The sequence below is a fragment of the Pelophylax lessonae genome (genome assembly GCF_965119305.1).
Source record: "Pelophylax lessonae genome assembly, chromosome: 9".
NCBI lineage: Eukaryota > Metazoa > Chordata > Amphibia > Anura > Ranidae > Pelophylax > Pelophylax lessonae.
In genome coordinates this window covers 213,532,495-213,549,202 of record NC_138776.1, presented here as the reverse complement: position 1 = coordinate 213,549,202, position 16,708 = coordinate 213,532,495, and the positions used below count along the sequence as shown (strand labels likewise).

General features: G+C 45.5%; 1 protein-coding gene across 1 annotated transcript in view; it reads right to left on the bottom strand.

Annotated features, from left to right (window-relative positions):
- The window catches only part of LOC309562576 (UPF0728 protein C10orf53 homolog), a 60,294-nt gene extending 46,402 nt beyond the window's left edge, over nt 1-13,892 (bottom strand). Inside the window, exon 1 of the mRNA XM_082266825.1 lies at nt 13,740-13,892. Within this exon, the coding sequence (XP_082122951.1) occupies nt 13,740-13,836 (97 nt within the window). The 5' untranslated portion in view covers nt 13,837-13,892. The remainder of the gene's footprint in view (nt 1-13,739) is intronic.
- Nucleotides 13,893-16,708: the final 2,816 nt, after the last annotated feature.

Here is a 16,708-nt window from a genome sequence, read left to right as displayed (position 1 = left end):
AGAGAAGGTTCACCAAACCAGAGTATCAGCAGAGCTGGGGGTTGCTACTGAATTGGGCATCAGCAGAACTGGGGCTTACTACTGAGCAGGGAATCAGTCAAGCTGGGGGTACTACTAAGCGGGGCGTCAGCAAAGCTGGGGGTACTACTGATTAGGGGATCTGCTTAATGAGGGTACTAATTAGCTAGGGATCTGCTTAACAGGGGAACTAATGAGCTGGGGATCTGGTGAGTGTGGGTACTACTGAGCGGGGAATCAGTCAAGCTGGGGGTACTACTAAGCGGAGCATCAGCAGAGTTGGGGGTACTACTGATTAGGGGATCTGCTTAATGAGGGTAATAATTAGCTAGGGATCTGCTGAACAGGGGTACTAATGAGTTGGGGATCTGCGGAGTGTGGGTACTACTGAGCAGGGAATCAGTCAAGCTGGGGGTACTACTAAGCGGAGTATCAGCACAGCTGGGGGTACTACTGATTAGGGGATCTGCTTAATGAGGGTACTAATTAGCTAGGGATCTGCTGAACAGGGGTACTAATGAGCTGGGGATCTGCTGAGTGTGGTTACTACTGAGCCGAGGCTCTACTGGACCGCTTTTAAACAAATAGAAAATCAACACACACAGGGCATTTGCCAAACTTCATTAAAAATTAAAAAAAAAGCATCACAGAAATGTCAAACACAATACGGTACCGTTTTTTAGAGCGGACGGTCGGCTTTCTACTAATAACAACTGATGCAGCTAATCAGCCGCTCAGCTGTTATTACAAGGAGCAGGAGGGGATCCCCACCGCCTTCAGCTGCTTCGCCCAGGTCTCTCGTCCCACAGGGAGACGCGAGCCACTGGCCGGCACATCCGTCAGCTGGCCGGAGTTACGAACAAAGCCAGACCTGGCTTTGATTAGGTCTCCAATGTAAAAACCAGGAAGCGACATCACTTCCGATTTACTCGGCAGCCAACGGTGCCTATTTAAAAAAAATGACAGTATTCAAAAATGTCGATCTTGACATTTTGAATACTTTTAGTGCAGAGGAGGGGTTTGGGGGTCTTTTAGACCCCGGAACCCTGTATAAAGAGTACCTGTCACAAGAGATGTTTACATTCCTTGTGACAGCAATAAAAGTGGTCAGAATTTTTTTTTTTTTTTAAAGGGACAGTCTTTTAGACCCTGCATGTTTCATTAAAGAGAACCTGTCCTCTAAAAATCATCACAAAGGGACTTTTTGTTACAGCAGCTGCAGATTGAAAAGGAAAGGTCATTTTTAAGAACATTCAGTTACAATATGATTGATGTTGCAATTGTATACACTATATTGTTTATTTCTTTATTTACTATTTTTTTTTCCCATGAAAGTGGAGTTACCCTTTACAGTTTGACATGTTGGGTATCTATTTACTCGGTGCAACCAAGTCTTTTATATTCTACCAAAAATGTGGGTAGTTTATTGCATTTGTTTGGCCAAAAATTCACTTTTGAGTGTTTTTTTACTAAAACTTTTGTGGTAATTTATCAAGAAAGAAAAAAAGTTGTTTTTTGGGGGGGATTGGCACTTCAGAATTCTCTGCCTATAGACTCCTGAGATGTAAATCCAGCCCTGGACACGGACAGCTTGGAGATGGCAGGCAGAAGATGCTGCCAGCCCGATGCCCGCGTGCCAAGTTGCACAAGTGTGAGCTTTATCCCAAAAGGAAAAACACTGTTTGCTGTAACTGCTTATGGGTCCTTTCACACAGACTCTGTTTTGCTCAGCGGGGATCAATCCGCTGATCCCCGCTGAGCAAGCAAATGACAGCTCTGTCTCTGCTTACTTTGCAGAGACAAAGCTGTCAGATCCCCGCTCTCCTCTATGGGAGATCGGATGAGAATGGACCGCCTGTCCATTTTTCATCCGATCCTATCCTCCAGACAGATGGAAAATAGGGTTTCCATTGGTCTGGATTTCACAGACAGGATCGGATTGGATAGCAGCGGGTGTCAGTGGACATGTCACCGCTGACATCCGCTGCTCCATAAAGGGTGCATGGGGCATCTGACATGCGGACCTGATCGGAAAGCCTGTGTGAAAGGGGCCTTTGAAGTATTCTCTGGAGTTCAGCTTCAATTTGTTAGTCAAGTCCATCTAAATCTGCCAATCTAACATTCCCCTCTCCCCAGACTGACAATGCTGCTGTCCAAAGGTGTCTGCTTTACTACTTCATCCACAATGCAGACACCTAAGGCTGGCCAAACATGGATCAGTTTTTTTTTTATCTGCCAGTGGGCTGATCGAAAAAAAAAAAGATGGAGGTTGGGATCACACTAGTGCCAATTGGATGTGGGTTTCCCTGCATCCAATTTGCTTGACAGGAGATTGTGACCGGCTCTCAATGGTCCAGGTTCACACATCTCCGGGGCGGCTGCGGAGTGGATTGCACAGGTCCTGTGTGTCTTTGGCTCCGTTTTAGGTCCAAATTCAGGGAAAAATTTGGGCCTGATTTGCACCTGAAATGGAGAACAGGGATGCACCGGACCCCCTGCTGTCAGCCGCTCTTCACTAAGTGTGAACCCACCTGGATGGATTTTCCCATCCATACAAGGGATGTGGATGAAGGAATCCTCCCCGTTGTGCCAGTGCTGTATCTTGGCCTAGGCCAACAAGGCCCAGGCCTAGGGCGGCACTTTGCAGGGGGGCAGCAAAAAAGCTGCACTCCACACAGAAAGAACAGCCTCCTCCCGGTTCCCACACGAAAAGGGTCCCCGCTGGCTTGCGCTACACTTTTAGGATAGTGCCAGTCTTATGGGGTGAATTGGACCAGAGGGCAGGATCCAGGAGGCAAATCAATCTGGCACCCACATAAAGCACTCACACTGCTACCTGCCGGTATGATAAAACCGGCGAATGGGGACATTCGAACAGAACGCAGGCCACCAACCACACTTAATACAACTGGTTTGATGGCCCCCAATGCTAATAAGTGTGGCACTGCAGCCTAATGCTCCACCTACTCTCCTCCGCCCCCAGGTATGGCAGGCATCATGTCAATAATCGAATTTCATTTCTTTAAACATCCTTGTCCTTGAGCGAGCATATTGAATTGCATCTTATACAATTAAGACTTTTAATTGTATATGATGGTTATAATATTTTGGACCTGCTCACTATATATGTGCAATCGCAATATGTCCCTGGGTTAGTAAGATTATTCCTATCTTATAAGATATTTGGACTTGTGTTTGCTGCCACTGATTATTTCACTTATTTGTATAATGACTCTGGACTTCCTAGTCATTATACAAATAAGTGAAATATTCCTATAATTACAATCAGTGGCAGCAAACACAAGTCCAAATATCTTAGGCGGCACTGATAGGCTGCACTGGAGGCCATTGATGAGGCTACACTGATATGCTGCACTGATGAGGCTGCACTGATGGGCAGTAATGAGGCTGCACTTATGGGAACTGATGAGGCTACGCTGATGGGCACTGATACACTGTGGTTGTGGTCTGTGGTTTACAGATGACAGAACTGGTCATAAACATGAAGGGGTGTGGCCTTTGTAGGAAGGGGTGGGTCATATTTAAATTAGGGGTTGCACAAGTTTAGTCAGGCCTAGGGCAGCGCAAAACCAAAATACACCACTGCGTTGTGCTATTGTATTCTGACAAGGGGGACTCCTCCATTGCTGGAATACACTGATCAGTGCTGATTGAAGAAGAAATGCCCAACGGTCTGGTTTGAGAAGTTGGATCCACTTCTTTGGAGCAGGAACGGACATGCTGTACATGGATCGAAATTCAGCCACTGCTTGCTAGACCAGCTGAATTTTGATACATCTATGGCCAAAGGCTCCATTTACACTTGTGTGACTTGTCACGTGATGTGACTTGACATGTGATGAACATAAAAGTCGCATTACAAGTCGCTCCCCATGTTTTCCAACAAATACCATTAATATCTATGTGACTTTAAGTCACAGCGACTTTAAAGTAGTTCACACACTAATGTGCTCCCACTTTCATGCGTCTTGAGGACCTGGGACTTCTATGTTAACCCTCAAAAGTCATATGAAAGTCACACCAAAATGTTTTACATGCGACAGTTGTGCAACAGTTGTCCATTACTGGTGGTCAAAGCCAAATTTGCATCCAAGTCGTACCCATCCAAAGTTGCGTGAAGGTTGCACTCCAAAGTCCCACGACTTTGGAGTCGTACAAGTGTGAATGGAGCCTAAAAGCTTAAAGAGGAGCTCCAGTCTCCCCCAGAAAAATTTTAAAAAGTCAGCAGCTACAAGCTCTAACTACTGCCTTTATTATACAATGCATCCGGAAAGTATTCACAACGCTTCACTTTTTCCACATTTTGTTAAGTTACAGCCTTATTCCAAAGTAGATGAAATTCAATATTTTCCGGGGGGCGGACCCGGCAGCCGGAGAGGATGGTTGAGTGAAGCCACCGCTCTCCACAACGGGTTCTGCACAGCTATTCCCAGCAACCACCTGAAGCCCCTTTGTCTCCATACACCCTCCTGAACCTGCGGGGGAACACCATGGCAGCGATGGGAAAGAGGAAGGAGAGGGAGAAGCCACGGAAACTGACAGAATATTTCACCTCAGCGGCAGGCCGGAGCAGCCAAGATGGCGCCGGCTCAGGACACATTGCGGCCTCCCACCAGCGATCCGCCGCACATCCTCCACCATCGGAACACACACTCACTGTTGAGTCCTTGGATGGGCAGAATCCTCTGCCATCCTCCCCATTTGATAGTCCAGTTAAGCAGCGGAGGAGACTTTCTATGCCCTATGATGCAGCCCCACTGTCCCACGATGCAGGGGAAGACATGGAGGAGTCAGATAGCTCTTTTCAGCAATTAGATGCTTTTCCAACTACAGGGCAACCCATTACTGATGTGACTATGAAGGACATGTTTCTAACTTTCAGAGGTGCTATTCAGAAAGAAATGGCAATATTCATGAGAGGTACAAGGAGAGCGCTTTCTGCTTTGGGTGATAGAGTGGATTATAATGAACAACGCATGGAGGATTTTACAGGGGCCCACAATGAGCTAGTTGATGCCCACTCTGACCTGGAAGAAGAGCTTAAAATGCTTAAACTCAAGGTGGCAGATATTGAAGACAGGTCACGCAGGAACAACGTTAAATTTAGGGGCATACCAGAAACGGTTAAACCTGCTGACCTCACTGACTTCCTGCAGCAACTCATGCTGAAAACTCTTCCTGAGCTTACTCCGTCGGACGTGACTATTGATAGAGCACACAAACTTCATAAGCCGGCCCACATCCCTGACAACGTACTGAGAGATGTCATAGCTACAATCCACTTCTTTCATGTGAAGGACAGACTCATGAGATTCTCCCGACAGAATGCGGCCTTACCCGACCCCTATGCGGGTATCTCCCTATATGCTGATCTGTCGCAAGCGACACTGTCTGCTAGAAATAACCTCATTCCAATTACGAAAATATTGCGAAACCACAAAATCCTATATAAATGGGGCTTCCCTGCCAAACTGACTGGGACTTTGAACAATGCCACACACACCATAACCTCCCTAGACAAGGGCCTAGAATTGCTGAGAGAAGTTGGTCTTCTCCCTAGGGATGGTCCTCCACTGACTAACGCTTCACGACCACCATCAAGACCAGGTTCCAGCAGAAATGTTCGCTGAGGATGTGTCGGACCACCCCGTCTGGGGTAAGGAGCTTTTTCTCCCTTGCTAAGCTACCAGGTCTTGTTTCTGTTCCTTCCCTTATGGATGGTAGCACTCCGGATGGAGCCATGTTTACCCGTTGCCCGGCTCACTTTCTTTATCTACCCCCCGAATGTATTGCGAGAATTCTCGCAGCCTTAGGTCACCCTTGACCTGTTCGAGATATCTCAACGTGGCAGCAATTAGAACAGCACTGTTGGCCAACTGTTTGGGCTTTTCCTTGTCATCCCCCCCCTTTCCTCCCTCCTTCTACCACCAGATGGAGCTCTAGTCCTTCTCTGTACTTCCATGTCTCTTAGATGGATGTCCATCAACGTCAGAGGACTCAATCACCCAGCAAAATGAAACAGCCTATGGCGAACAGCAATGGACTCGCAGAGTGACATTCTTTGTGTACAGGAGACACATTTTATGAACTCTAAACCACAACGCTGCACACATCGCAGGTTCCCGTATGTATTTTGTGCTAATAGTCTATCTAAAAACAGGGGTGTCATGATAGCAGTTAACAATACGATTACGTTCAATCTGATCTCTGTACTATCGGACGACTCTGGCAGGTACGTTCTACTGGTTGCAGAGATCAATGGGGTCGCCTACACAATTTTGACTCTCTATGCTCCCAATCAGAAGCCGACAAAATTTATTCGCAAAATGATTGCTTTAGCTAAACAACATCAGCGGGGATCCCTAACTGTGTGCGGCGACTTTAATGCTGTCATGAATGGGAATGTAGACTGTTCTTCAGTGGGGCGGAGGCGCAGACTGAGTCTGGGACCCATGTGCTTTAGTGAGGGTCTTTAAGATTCGTGGAGGTGCCTCCACACCACTGAGAGGGATTATTCCTTTTACTCTAATGTTCATAAAAGCTACTCGAGGATTGACATGTTCCTAACTGACAAGTTTTTATTGCAAAGGGTAACTAAAGCAGAACTACACTCTATCACATGGTCTGACCATGGTCACATCACTATGGATGTCAAAGATGATTCCAAGATATTCTCCAATCCTTTATGGCATAACAACACATATATCTTGGCCCACCCTCAATATTCTGCGACCTTGCAAACTAAGCTTGCGGAATATTTTGTAATCAACGGTACTGATTCTTGTTCTCCTGCTTTGATCTGGTGTGCCCATAAGGCAGTTGCACGGGGCCTCCTCATTCAGTTATCGGCTAGGGATAGAAAGAGTAGGACTTCCCGCATTAGTGCCCTACAGGACAAAATTATTAAACTAGAACAACAGCATAAAAGTTCCCCGACTGATTCCCAGACTGTATTCCTTACTCTCACCGACAAAAGAAATGAACTCAAGCGACTTCTAGTGGTGGACCATGACTTCCAATACAGGAGGCTGCAGGTCTCCTGGTACTCACAAAGTAACAGATCTGGCAAACTTCTGGCGTCTCAACTTAAAGTGTGACGCAGGAAGTCGCACATCCCACACATGACACACCATGTCACAAAGACAACTTACAATAACCCTAAGGACATTGCTAACGTCTTCAAAGACTACTATGAATCCCTTACGAGATTCGGACCCAGGAAATCAACCTACTGCTCCTGACATCGACAGATTCCTCAATGGCCTCAATCTACCAACACTTGACGATCAATCCCTCAATACCTTGAACAAACCTACATCTGCGGCGGAAATAATAGAGGTAATTCGCTCCCTGCCCTTACACAAATCCCTGGGAATAGATGGTTTTTCGGCAGAATATTATAAAGCTTTTTCTCATATCTTGGCCCCGTCCCTGGCCGAGGTTTTCAACTGGGAGGCTCAGTCAGGTTCTTTTCCTAAAGAGATGTTACAGGCTGTTATTGTCACGATACCCAAACCAGGCAAAACACCAGACTCCCCTCAAAACTTCCATCCTATTTCCCTCCTTAATGTGGACCTTAAGATTTTCGCCAAAGTACTGGCCAACAGATTACTTCTTGTCACCCCATTGCTAATTGGTTTGGACCAGGTGGCTTTTGTCAAGGGGAGGCAGGCCCCCGATGGCACCCGACATATGATTAATCTCCTCAAAAATGTGGAGACGGGCCACATCCCCTCGGTCTTCGTAGCTTTAGACGCCAAAAAAGCGTTTGATAGAGTCCACTGGGGGTATCTCTCACGCACACTTTCCAAATTTGGGTTTAGGGGTACGGTCCTCTCGGCGATCATGTCCTTATATTCCAACCCATCAGCCCAGGTGTATATTGACGGTTTGCTGTCACGTCCATTTCTACTCTCCAACGGCACGAGACAAGGTTGCCCTCTTTCACCCATTTTATTCTCCTTAGCGATTGAACCATTGGCGGAAGCCATCAGGACTAACCCAAACATATCGGGAATCACCATTGGCCCCATGTCACATAAACTAGGACTGTTTGCAGACGACATTATTCTGACTCTTTCAAACCCTTCCGTCTCACTTGTGGAGATTAATCATCTTCTCAGGATCTTTAGTAGTGTTCCAATGTATAAGATCAACACGAGTAAGTGTTCCGCACTGCCGATCAACATCTCCACGAGTGACCTGGTTTCTCTTAAAAGCATTTTCCCTTGCGATTGGGACTCCACTAATTTAAAGTACTTGGGCATCCAATTGACTTCTCCAGTCGCTAACCTATATACTAAAAATTATTTACCACTACTCGATCAAATTGGAGAGGAATTTTCACTCATACGAAAGGCCAATCTGTCTTGGTTGGGTCGTATAGCGGCATACAGAATGCAGGTCCTCCCCAAAATCTTGTACCACTTTAGGACTTTACCGTTCCAAATAAATTGTCATAACAGGGAAGCCAGTTTCTCAAAGAACCAATTGGGCAACATTATCGGTAAACAGCCTAGAATCTCCCTGACTAAACTATATATCCCAAGGTCGTTGGGTGGGGTCGGCCTTCCCAATGCGCGGGCTTATTATTTAGCCACTGTACTAAGCCAAGCTATGTATTGGTTCTCTGCACAGGAGGACAATCTCTGGAACCAAATTGAGTGTGCTGTTACTGACACTCATGATCTCCCTGCTCTAGCGGTGGCTAATCACATTGATTGTAAAGTCCAGGTACCACCTTACCCAATGATCTTGGCCACTTTAAATGCTTGGACATCACTACTGGAGCTTGAGTTCGGAGAGGAATCTTGTTTCTCTCTTCGGATTCCAACTGCCAGCTATTATTTTCTGGTCCCAGAAAATGTCCACCTCTAACTGGAAAAAGCGAGGGCTGAACTATCTCCCTGATATAATCCCTGACCCTAGCACTATGGATTAATTTACCCCTCATCGCTTACACTCATACAACATTACAAATAAATCACCTGCACTACGTATCCCTGTCAAATTGTGGGATTTTCTAATGAACAAGTCGTCCACTATTCGTAGAGGTATTTCCCTTTTTTACTCAGTATATAACTATCCCTCTGGGTTTCGCAAAACACCTAATATGCTGAAATGGGAAGCCAAATTATCTCATTCCTATCCTGAGAGTCAATGGATGGCGGCGCTCAAAACCAATGCCACTTCCTCCGCCTGCATTGATCATTGGGACAATGCCCAGAAACTACTACATAGATATTACATGACGCCTCATAGACTTCACATAATAGACAAATCCTTATCTCCTCTTTGTTGGAGAGAGTGTAAAGGTAACGGGAACCTTATACATGTTTTCTGGGACTGCCCTGTTATTAAATCTTTATGGAGGGATATTTCCTCCCTTATCTCCTCCATCACAGGGAAGAAATTTATGTACCCTGCTTTAGCTCTTCTAAGTGTTGGTATACATGAGTTCCCTATGGATGTTAGAACAGTAATTGCTCACCTTCTTTTTGCCACTAGAATAGTGGTGGCCAAGAGATGGCGAACCTCGTCCCTTGCCACTAGAATAGTGGTGGCCAAGAGATGGCGAACCTCGTCCCCCCTGATCATGGGGGAAATTAAGCATAGGGTAAATTTTCACTACGATGGAAAAAATGTTGGCATATAAAGAAAGTAAAGCCTCCTTCTTTCATAAAAAATGGCACAAATGGCTTACAATTTCTCCTGACGTTGACTGAGTGATTGCTTTATCTAATTACAAGTTGGAATGTTTATCATCAGGACTATAGCAGCTGATCTTCATCTCATTGTTTAACATGCCATATGGTGCCCACCCCCGCCCCTCCTTCCCCTCCCCCCCTTTTTTCCCAAGTACATCCTTGCGCCTTGCTCAGACACTGGCTACTATAGCGGTACATAGAGCTGACCTTTTGGTGTGTCTGTTCACCTGCATATTTCGTAGGTACTGCTAGGTCCACTTGTGCCTTGTATATTGAGTCTGGACTGAGGGGGTGGGCGGTGGCAACCCATCTCCCCGGCAGAGTTACTCTGGGCATGCCTGTCCACAGTATGTTCCCAATCGGGGGGACAGGTATTGCTATTTCATGTCTGATAACTCCAGACTTGGGTGAATTGCCCTTTTCATTTGGCTAAGCCTAGCACTAGTATTTGAACGTATTTGGTTACTCTCTAGGTTCACTATTTGATTTTGTACACAGACCTCCATTTCTTGTGTTTATGTTTATCCATATCTGTTTCATGAATGTACATCTGTATGTTCAGGTATATTTCCTGTGTTTATTTTGTTCATTAATATGTTCCTTCTCTGTATAATGGAAATTCCTTCTATAAAAATTTATGTTTAAAAAGAAAATTCAATATTTTCCGCAAAATTCTACAAACAATATCCCATAATGACAAAGAAGATTTTGCTGAAACCCAGAACCCCTGAACAGCAGTAAATCATAAAGCATAACTAAACCCATTGATTTAACAGTTTTATTTATATTGTGACAGGAAGTCAGGTAAATCTGTGGATGTTGTCACAGACAGGAGATACATTTCCACCTGGTTTAGAAAATTCACCAATTACTATAGGGTGTCGGCTGCAGAGGTAGCCAGAAAGGTGTAAGGACGTTGAAAAGACTTCAGCTGTTCAGGATGAGGCAATTAAGGCCTCTATAAGTTATCCAGAGGATGATTACTGATCGCTGCCTCCTGAAGCTGTGTGAGTATAGGAGAGCAATGAGCTGAATGCCTCCTGAAGCGATGTGCGCTGAGGAGAGCAGTAAGACTGAAGACTTCTCAACGTGAGGTCATGGATTTTTTTCTGTGTGAAGAAAAACAAATGGACATTTTCTGTGAAGAGAAAATAAATGGACTATTGATTGTCTGCTGTATGATCAGTAGTGTCTGCCCAGCAGTAGGTTGGGACAGACTCCCTAGGTAGGTTCCTGTGTGTGAAGGTAGACGCCCACAGTGGCCAGGGTTTATTTTATTTTATGTTTGTTTTGAATTTTGCTGTTTTTGATGCTTGCACTTGTGTGAAAAAAATTGCAAGAATAAACCATAGACTGTTGTTTTCAACTACTCCTCGGGTCATCCACACCCGCCACCGAGCTAACCCCTCACAATATATATGTATATATATATATATATATATATATATTCCATAAAAATATCCAATAGTTTGTAGACACTATAACTTTTGCGCAAACCAATCAGAAAACGCATATTGGGATTTTTTTTACCAAAAATATGTAGCAGAACACATATTGGCCTAAACTGATAATCAAATTTGATTTTTTACATTTTTTTTATTGGGTGTGTTTCATAGCAGAAAATAAAAAATATATATATTTTTTTTAAATTGTCGCTCTTTTTTTGTTTATAGCGCAAAAAATAAAAACCGCAGAGGTGACCAAATACCACCAAAAGAAAGCTCTATTTGTGGGAAAGAAAGGACATCCAATTTTTTTGTGTAGTACGTGCCATGTCCGCGCAATTGTCAGTTATAATAACGCAGAGCCATATTGCAAAAAATGGCCTGGTCATGAAGAGGGGTAAACCTTCCGGAGCTGAAGAGGTTAAGTAAGGGAAACCGGCAGTGAAGCCTTATGGCTTCTCAGCCGGTTTCCCACTGCACATGCTTTGCAAATGGTCCAAGTAACGTGTCCAGGAAGGCTGTGGGGGAAGGGGGGGGGGGGGGGCGAATCTCCACTCATATCACAGCAGTGATCTGTCAAAACCAGATACCCCAACGTCACTTCCCGTTTACTCGGCTGCTAACGGCGCCAATTTTTAAAAAGTGACAGTATTCAAAAATGCCGATTTCGGCATTTTGAATACATTGTAGTGCAGTGGAGGGGTTTGGGGTCTTTTAGACCCCCGATCCCTCCATAAAGAGTACCTGTCACTGCCTATTGCTGTCACAAGGGATGTTTACATTCCCTGTGACAGCAATAAAAGCAATCAGATTTTATTTTATTTTTTTAAAGAAACAGTGCTAAAAATAAAAAATTAAATAAAATACATAGAAAAAAAATTAAAATAAAAAATGTTAAATCTCCTCGTCGCCGTGAGCTCACACACGTAAGAAACCGCATACGTAAGTCACGCCCGCAAATGTAAACAGTGTTCCAACCACACATGTGAGATATCGCCTCGACCGCCAGAGCGAGAGCAATAATTCTAGAAAAAGACCTCCTCTGTAACTCTAAACTGCTAACTGTTAAAAATGTTTAAAGTGTCACCTATGGAGATTTTTAAGTACTGCATTTTGTCGCCATTCCACGTGTGCACAATTTTAAACCGTAACATGTTGGGTATCTATTAGGTAACTATTATCTATATATACCAAAAAATTGGGCTAACTTTACTGTTTTTTTTTTTAACCACTTGCCGACCGCTGCACGACTATTTACTGCGGCGGTTAGCCCCTAACAGGTAAAGTGACGTATGGCTATGTCACTAGCCTGTGAGGTCTAGTCTAGGGAGCGAGCGTGCACCACCGGAGGCGCGCTCCTGCTCGGTCACGGACCCCCCCGGCGGACCCGATGTCCGTTACACCGGAAGAAAGGCAGGCGGCTAATGTAAACGAAGCCGCCTGTCATTCTTCCCTGTGTAAGAATGGAGATCAGATGGTTCTACTATGTAGGACCATTGATCTCTGTTCTTACACTAGTAGCCATGTCCAATCACAGTTAGAATCACGCCCCTAGGGACACACATAACCCCTCCCTCTCAAATACAGTTAACCCCTTCCCTGCCAGTGTCATTTTTACAGTAACAGTGCATATGTATAGCACTGATTACTGTAGTAATGTCACTGGTACCCCCAAAAGTGTAAAAAATGTCAGTCAAGGGTCCGATCTGTCCGCCGCAATGTCGCAGTCCTGCAAAAAAAATCGCAGATCGTCGCCATTACTCGTTAAAAAAAAAAAAACAACAAAAATGATAAAAATCTTTCCCTTAGTTAGTAAACGCAATAACTTTTGCGCAAACCAATCAAAATACGCTTTTTGCAATTTTTTTTTATCAAACATATGTAGCATAAAAAAATGTTAAAAAATTTAGATTTTTACATTTTTTTGGGGGGGAATTTCATATAAAAAAATGTAAAAAATATTGTTTTTCATTTTTTTTGTTTATAGCGCAAAAAGTAAAAATCGCACAGGTGATCAAATACCACCAAAAGAAAGCTCTGTTTATGGGAAAAAAAGGACGTCAAATTCGTTTAGGTACAGCGTCGCACGACCGCGCAATTGTCCGTTAAAGTCACGCAGTGCCGAATCGCAAAATACCCCCTGGTCAGGAAGGGGGTAAAATCTTCCGGGGCTTAAGTGGTTAAATGCTGTGAAATGTATTTTTTCCCAAAAAAAATTGTGTTTGAAAGACAAGATCCGTGTGACAAAAACAATTGCAACAACTGCCATTTTATTCTCCAGAGTCTTTGTTAATATATATATATATAATGTTTTCGGGGTTCTAAGTAATTCTCTAGCAAAAAATACAGATTTTTAACTTGTAAGCAACACGTGTCAGAAATAGGCTGGCCCTTAATTGGAAATGTTTGTAATCTTTGGCTACTGTATAGATATAGAAAGGAAATATTGTACACTACATGTAGCAGCGATCTCTCTGGCTGTATAATAATGAATAGCAGCCGGGCGGGGTATGAGGAGGACTATGGTGGAATCGGTCTTCCTTCTCACCTCTCAGTCCCTCCAGCCGGGACAGTCTATGGTTCAGCACCCCCGAGCAGTTGATGTACGGCCCGTACCGTACGGTGATCACAGCCTTCTCCGGCATGTTGTGTGTGTCAGTCTCGGTGCGGTCACGTGTGACAACAATCTCATCACTATGGTAACCGGAGTCTGCGCTGTGATTTGTGAGGCGTATGCGGCGCCCTAGGCGGGCGCGGAGTATGTCCGCTCATAGTGCGCCCCCCTCCCCCTGCAAATCTCCTTCCTTTATATGTGAGCTGAATGATCAGTTAATGCACTTTATTGTTCCCTGACGTTGCAGAGGGCGTGGCTTCACCTAGAATGAATGAACTGATAAAAGTGGATTAGTAGAGATAATGTGAGAGGTGACCCCAACCCCCCCCCCCCCAAATCAATCCGATGGTCTGCACTAACACTGACAAATCACATGTTTGCACTGTGGAAAGGGTAAGGGGGCTCATTTACTTTAGCAGTTGGGGGAGGTAAAACCACACTCCTCAACCTTTTAGCTGGAAAGACAGCAGCTGGGGGCAGCTGCTGCCCTGGGCACTGGTTAAATGTGAGGTGGGGGAGGTTCAGGGAGAGATTTGTGTTGGGAGGGGCAATTAGGGGGGGGGGGGGCAGGGGGTTAGAATTTCTGGGAGTGGTGATTTAGGATGATTTCTGTTGAGAGCAGGATGGGGGGGAGAGGATTTGTGCTAGGAGGGGGTATTTGGGGGGGTTTGTGCTAGAAGAGGTGATATGGTAAAGGGGAGGAGAATTGTGCTGGGAGCGGACATTTTTGTTGGGGGGGGGGGATGTTCTAGGAGGGGGGATTTGGGGGGTTTGCGCTAGAATAGGTGATATGGTGAAAGTGGGAGGAGAATTGTGCTAGGAGCGGACATTTTTGTTGGGGGGGGTTGTTCTAGGAGGGGGGATTTGGGGGGTTTGCGCTAGAATAGGTGATATGGTGAAAATGGGAGGAGAATTGTGCTAGGAGCGGACATTTTTGTTGGGGGGGGGGGGGGATGTTCTAGGAGGGGGGATTTGGGCGGTTTGCGCTAGAAGGGGTGATATGGTGAAAGTGGGAGGAGAATTGTGCTAGGAGCGGAAATTTTTGTTTTTGGGGGATTTGTGCTAGGAGGGGGGATGTTAGGGGGATTGTGCTAGAATAGGTGATATGGTAAGGTGGGGGAGGGGAATTTGCTAGGAGTGGACATTTTTGGTGGGGGGCGGGAGATTTGTGCAAGGAGGCAGGATTTGGGGGTTTATGCTAGAAGAGGTGATATGGTAAAGGTGAGAGGAGAATTGTGTAGGAGCGGGAATTTTTTTTTTTTGGGGGGGGGGGGGGATTGTGCTAGAATAGGTGACATGGTAAAGGGGGAGGGGGGAAGAGAAGTGTGCTAGGAGTGGAAATTTGTATTGGGGGAATTTGGGGGGTTTGCGCTAGAAGATTTGATATGGTATGGGGGGGGGGATTGTGCTAGGAGTGGACATTTCTGTTTGGGGGGGGGGGGTTTGTGCTAGGAGGGGAGATTCGGGGGGTTTGTGTTGGAAGAGGTAATATAGTAAATGGGGCAGGAGAATTGTGCTAGGAGTGGAAATTTTTGTTCGGGGGGGGGGGGGCAGATTTGTGCAAGGAGGCAGGATTTGGGGCGTCTGTGCTAGAAGAGGTGATATGGTAAAGATAGAAGAAGAATTGTGCTAGGAGCAAAAATTTTTGTTGGGGGGGGGGGGGATTTGTGCTAGGAGGGGGGAATTTGGGGGGTTTGGGCTAGAAGATGTAATATGGTAAAGGAGGAGGTAAATTGTGCTAGAAGGGTGACATTTTTGTTGGGGCGGGGGGGGGGAGGGGTTGTGCTGGTAGAAGTGATATGGTAAAGGTGGGAGGAGAATTGTGCTAGGAGTGGAGGTTTTTGTTTAGGGGGGGGGAGAGAATTGTGTACTCAGAGGGGAAATTTGAGGGGTAGAGGGTTTGTCCTGGGAGGGGTGACTTTTTTGGGGATGGGCATTTGTGTTGGGGGGATTTGGGGGATGGGGGCTAAGATTTGTGCTGGGAGGGGGATTTCAGGAGAGGGAATCTATGCTTAGGGGTAAGCATGCAGATTTGTGCTCAATTTTTCAATTTTTTTTTGTTGGGGGGGGGGGTTTAGCTGACACACAATGCTCATACATCCTGCGGGAGACGCAGTTTGGCATATTCGCTCTGGGCTCTAGATGACTTTGTCCCGGTGCTAGCTGGGGGTCTGTGACCATGGCAGGAATTATGCCCCCTCTTTGCATTCGGCAGGCTGCAGGCACTACCGCCCACCACACACAACCTATTCATGTGAACTTGTTGCACCTTCCTCACAACCTTGCATAGAACACACAGTTGCAGGGTAGTTGTCCAGCATTTAGGGCTCCTTCACACAGCTGATTTCTGCTGTGTACCATGCAGGGCGGTGTTTTTCCGGCACAGGGATGTACAGGTTTTTCCTGGGGGAAAGACTGACAAAATGTAGCTGTCACACTGCAGGAGTGGATGACACCCTTGGGGGACAATGATGGGAGCCTAGTCAGGGTTCTCAATGGGTCTGAAGCCTGTAGACCATGGGTGTCCAACTTCCAGCTCCCCAGCTGTTGTGGAACTACAAGTTCCATCATGCTTCCGCCTTTGGGTACCAAGTTCCACCATGCCTCTGCCTTTGGGAACCAAGTTCCATCATGCCTGTGCCTTTGGGAACCAAGTTCCTCCATGCCTCTGCCTTTGGGATGTACATATTTTTGGTAACAAAAATTGCAAAAAGCGTATTTTGATTGGTTTGCGCAAAAGTTATTGCGTTTACTAACTAAGGGAAAGATTGTCATTTTTGTTGTTTTTTTTAACGCGTAATGGCGGCGATCTGTGATTTTTTTTTGCAGGATTGCGACATTGCGGCGGACAGATCGGACCCTTGACTGACATTTTTTACACTTTTGGGGTTACCAATGACATT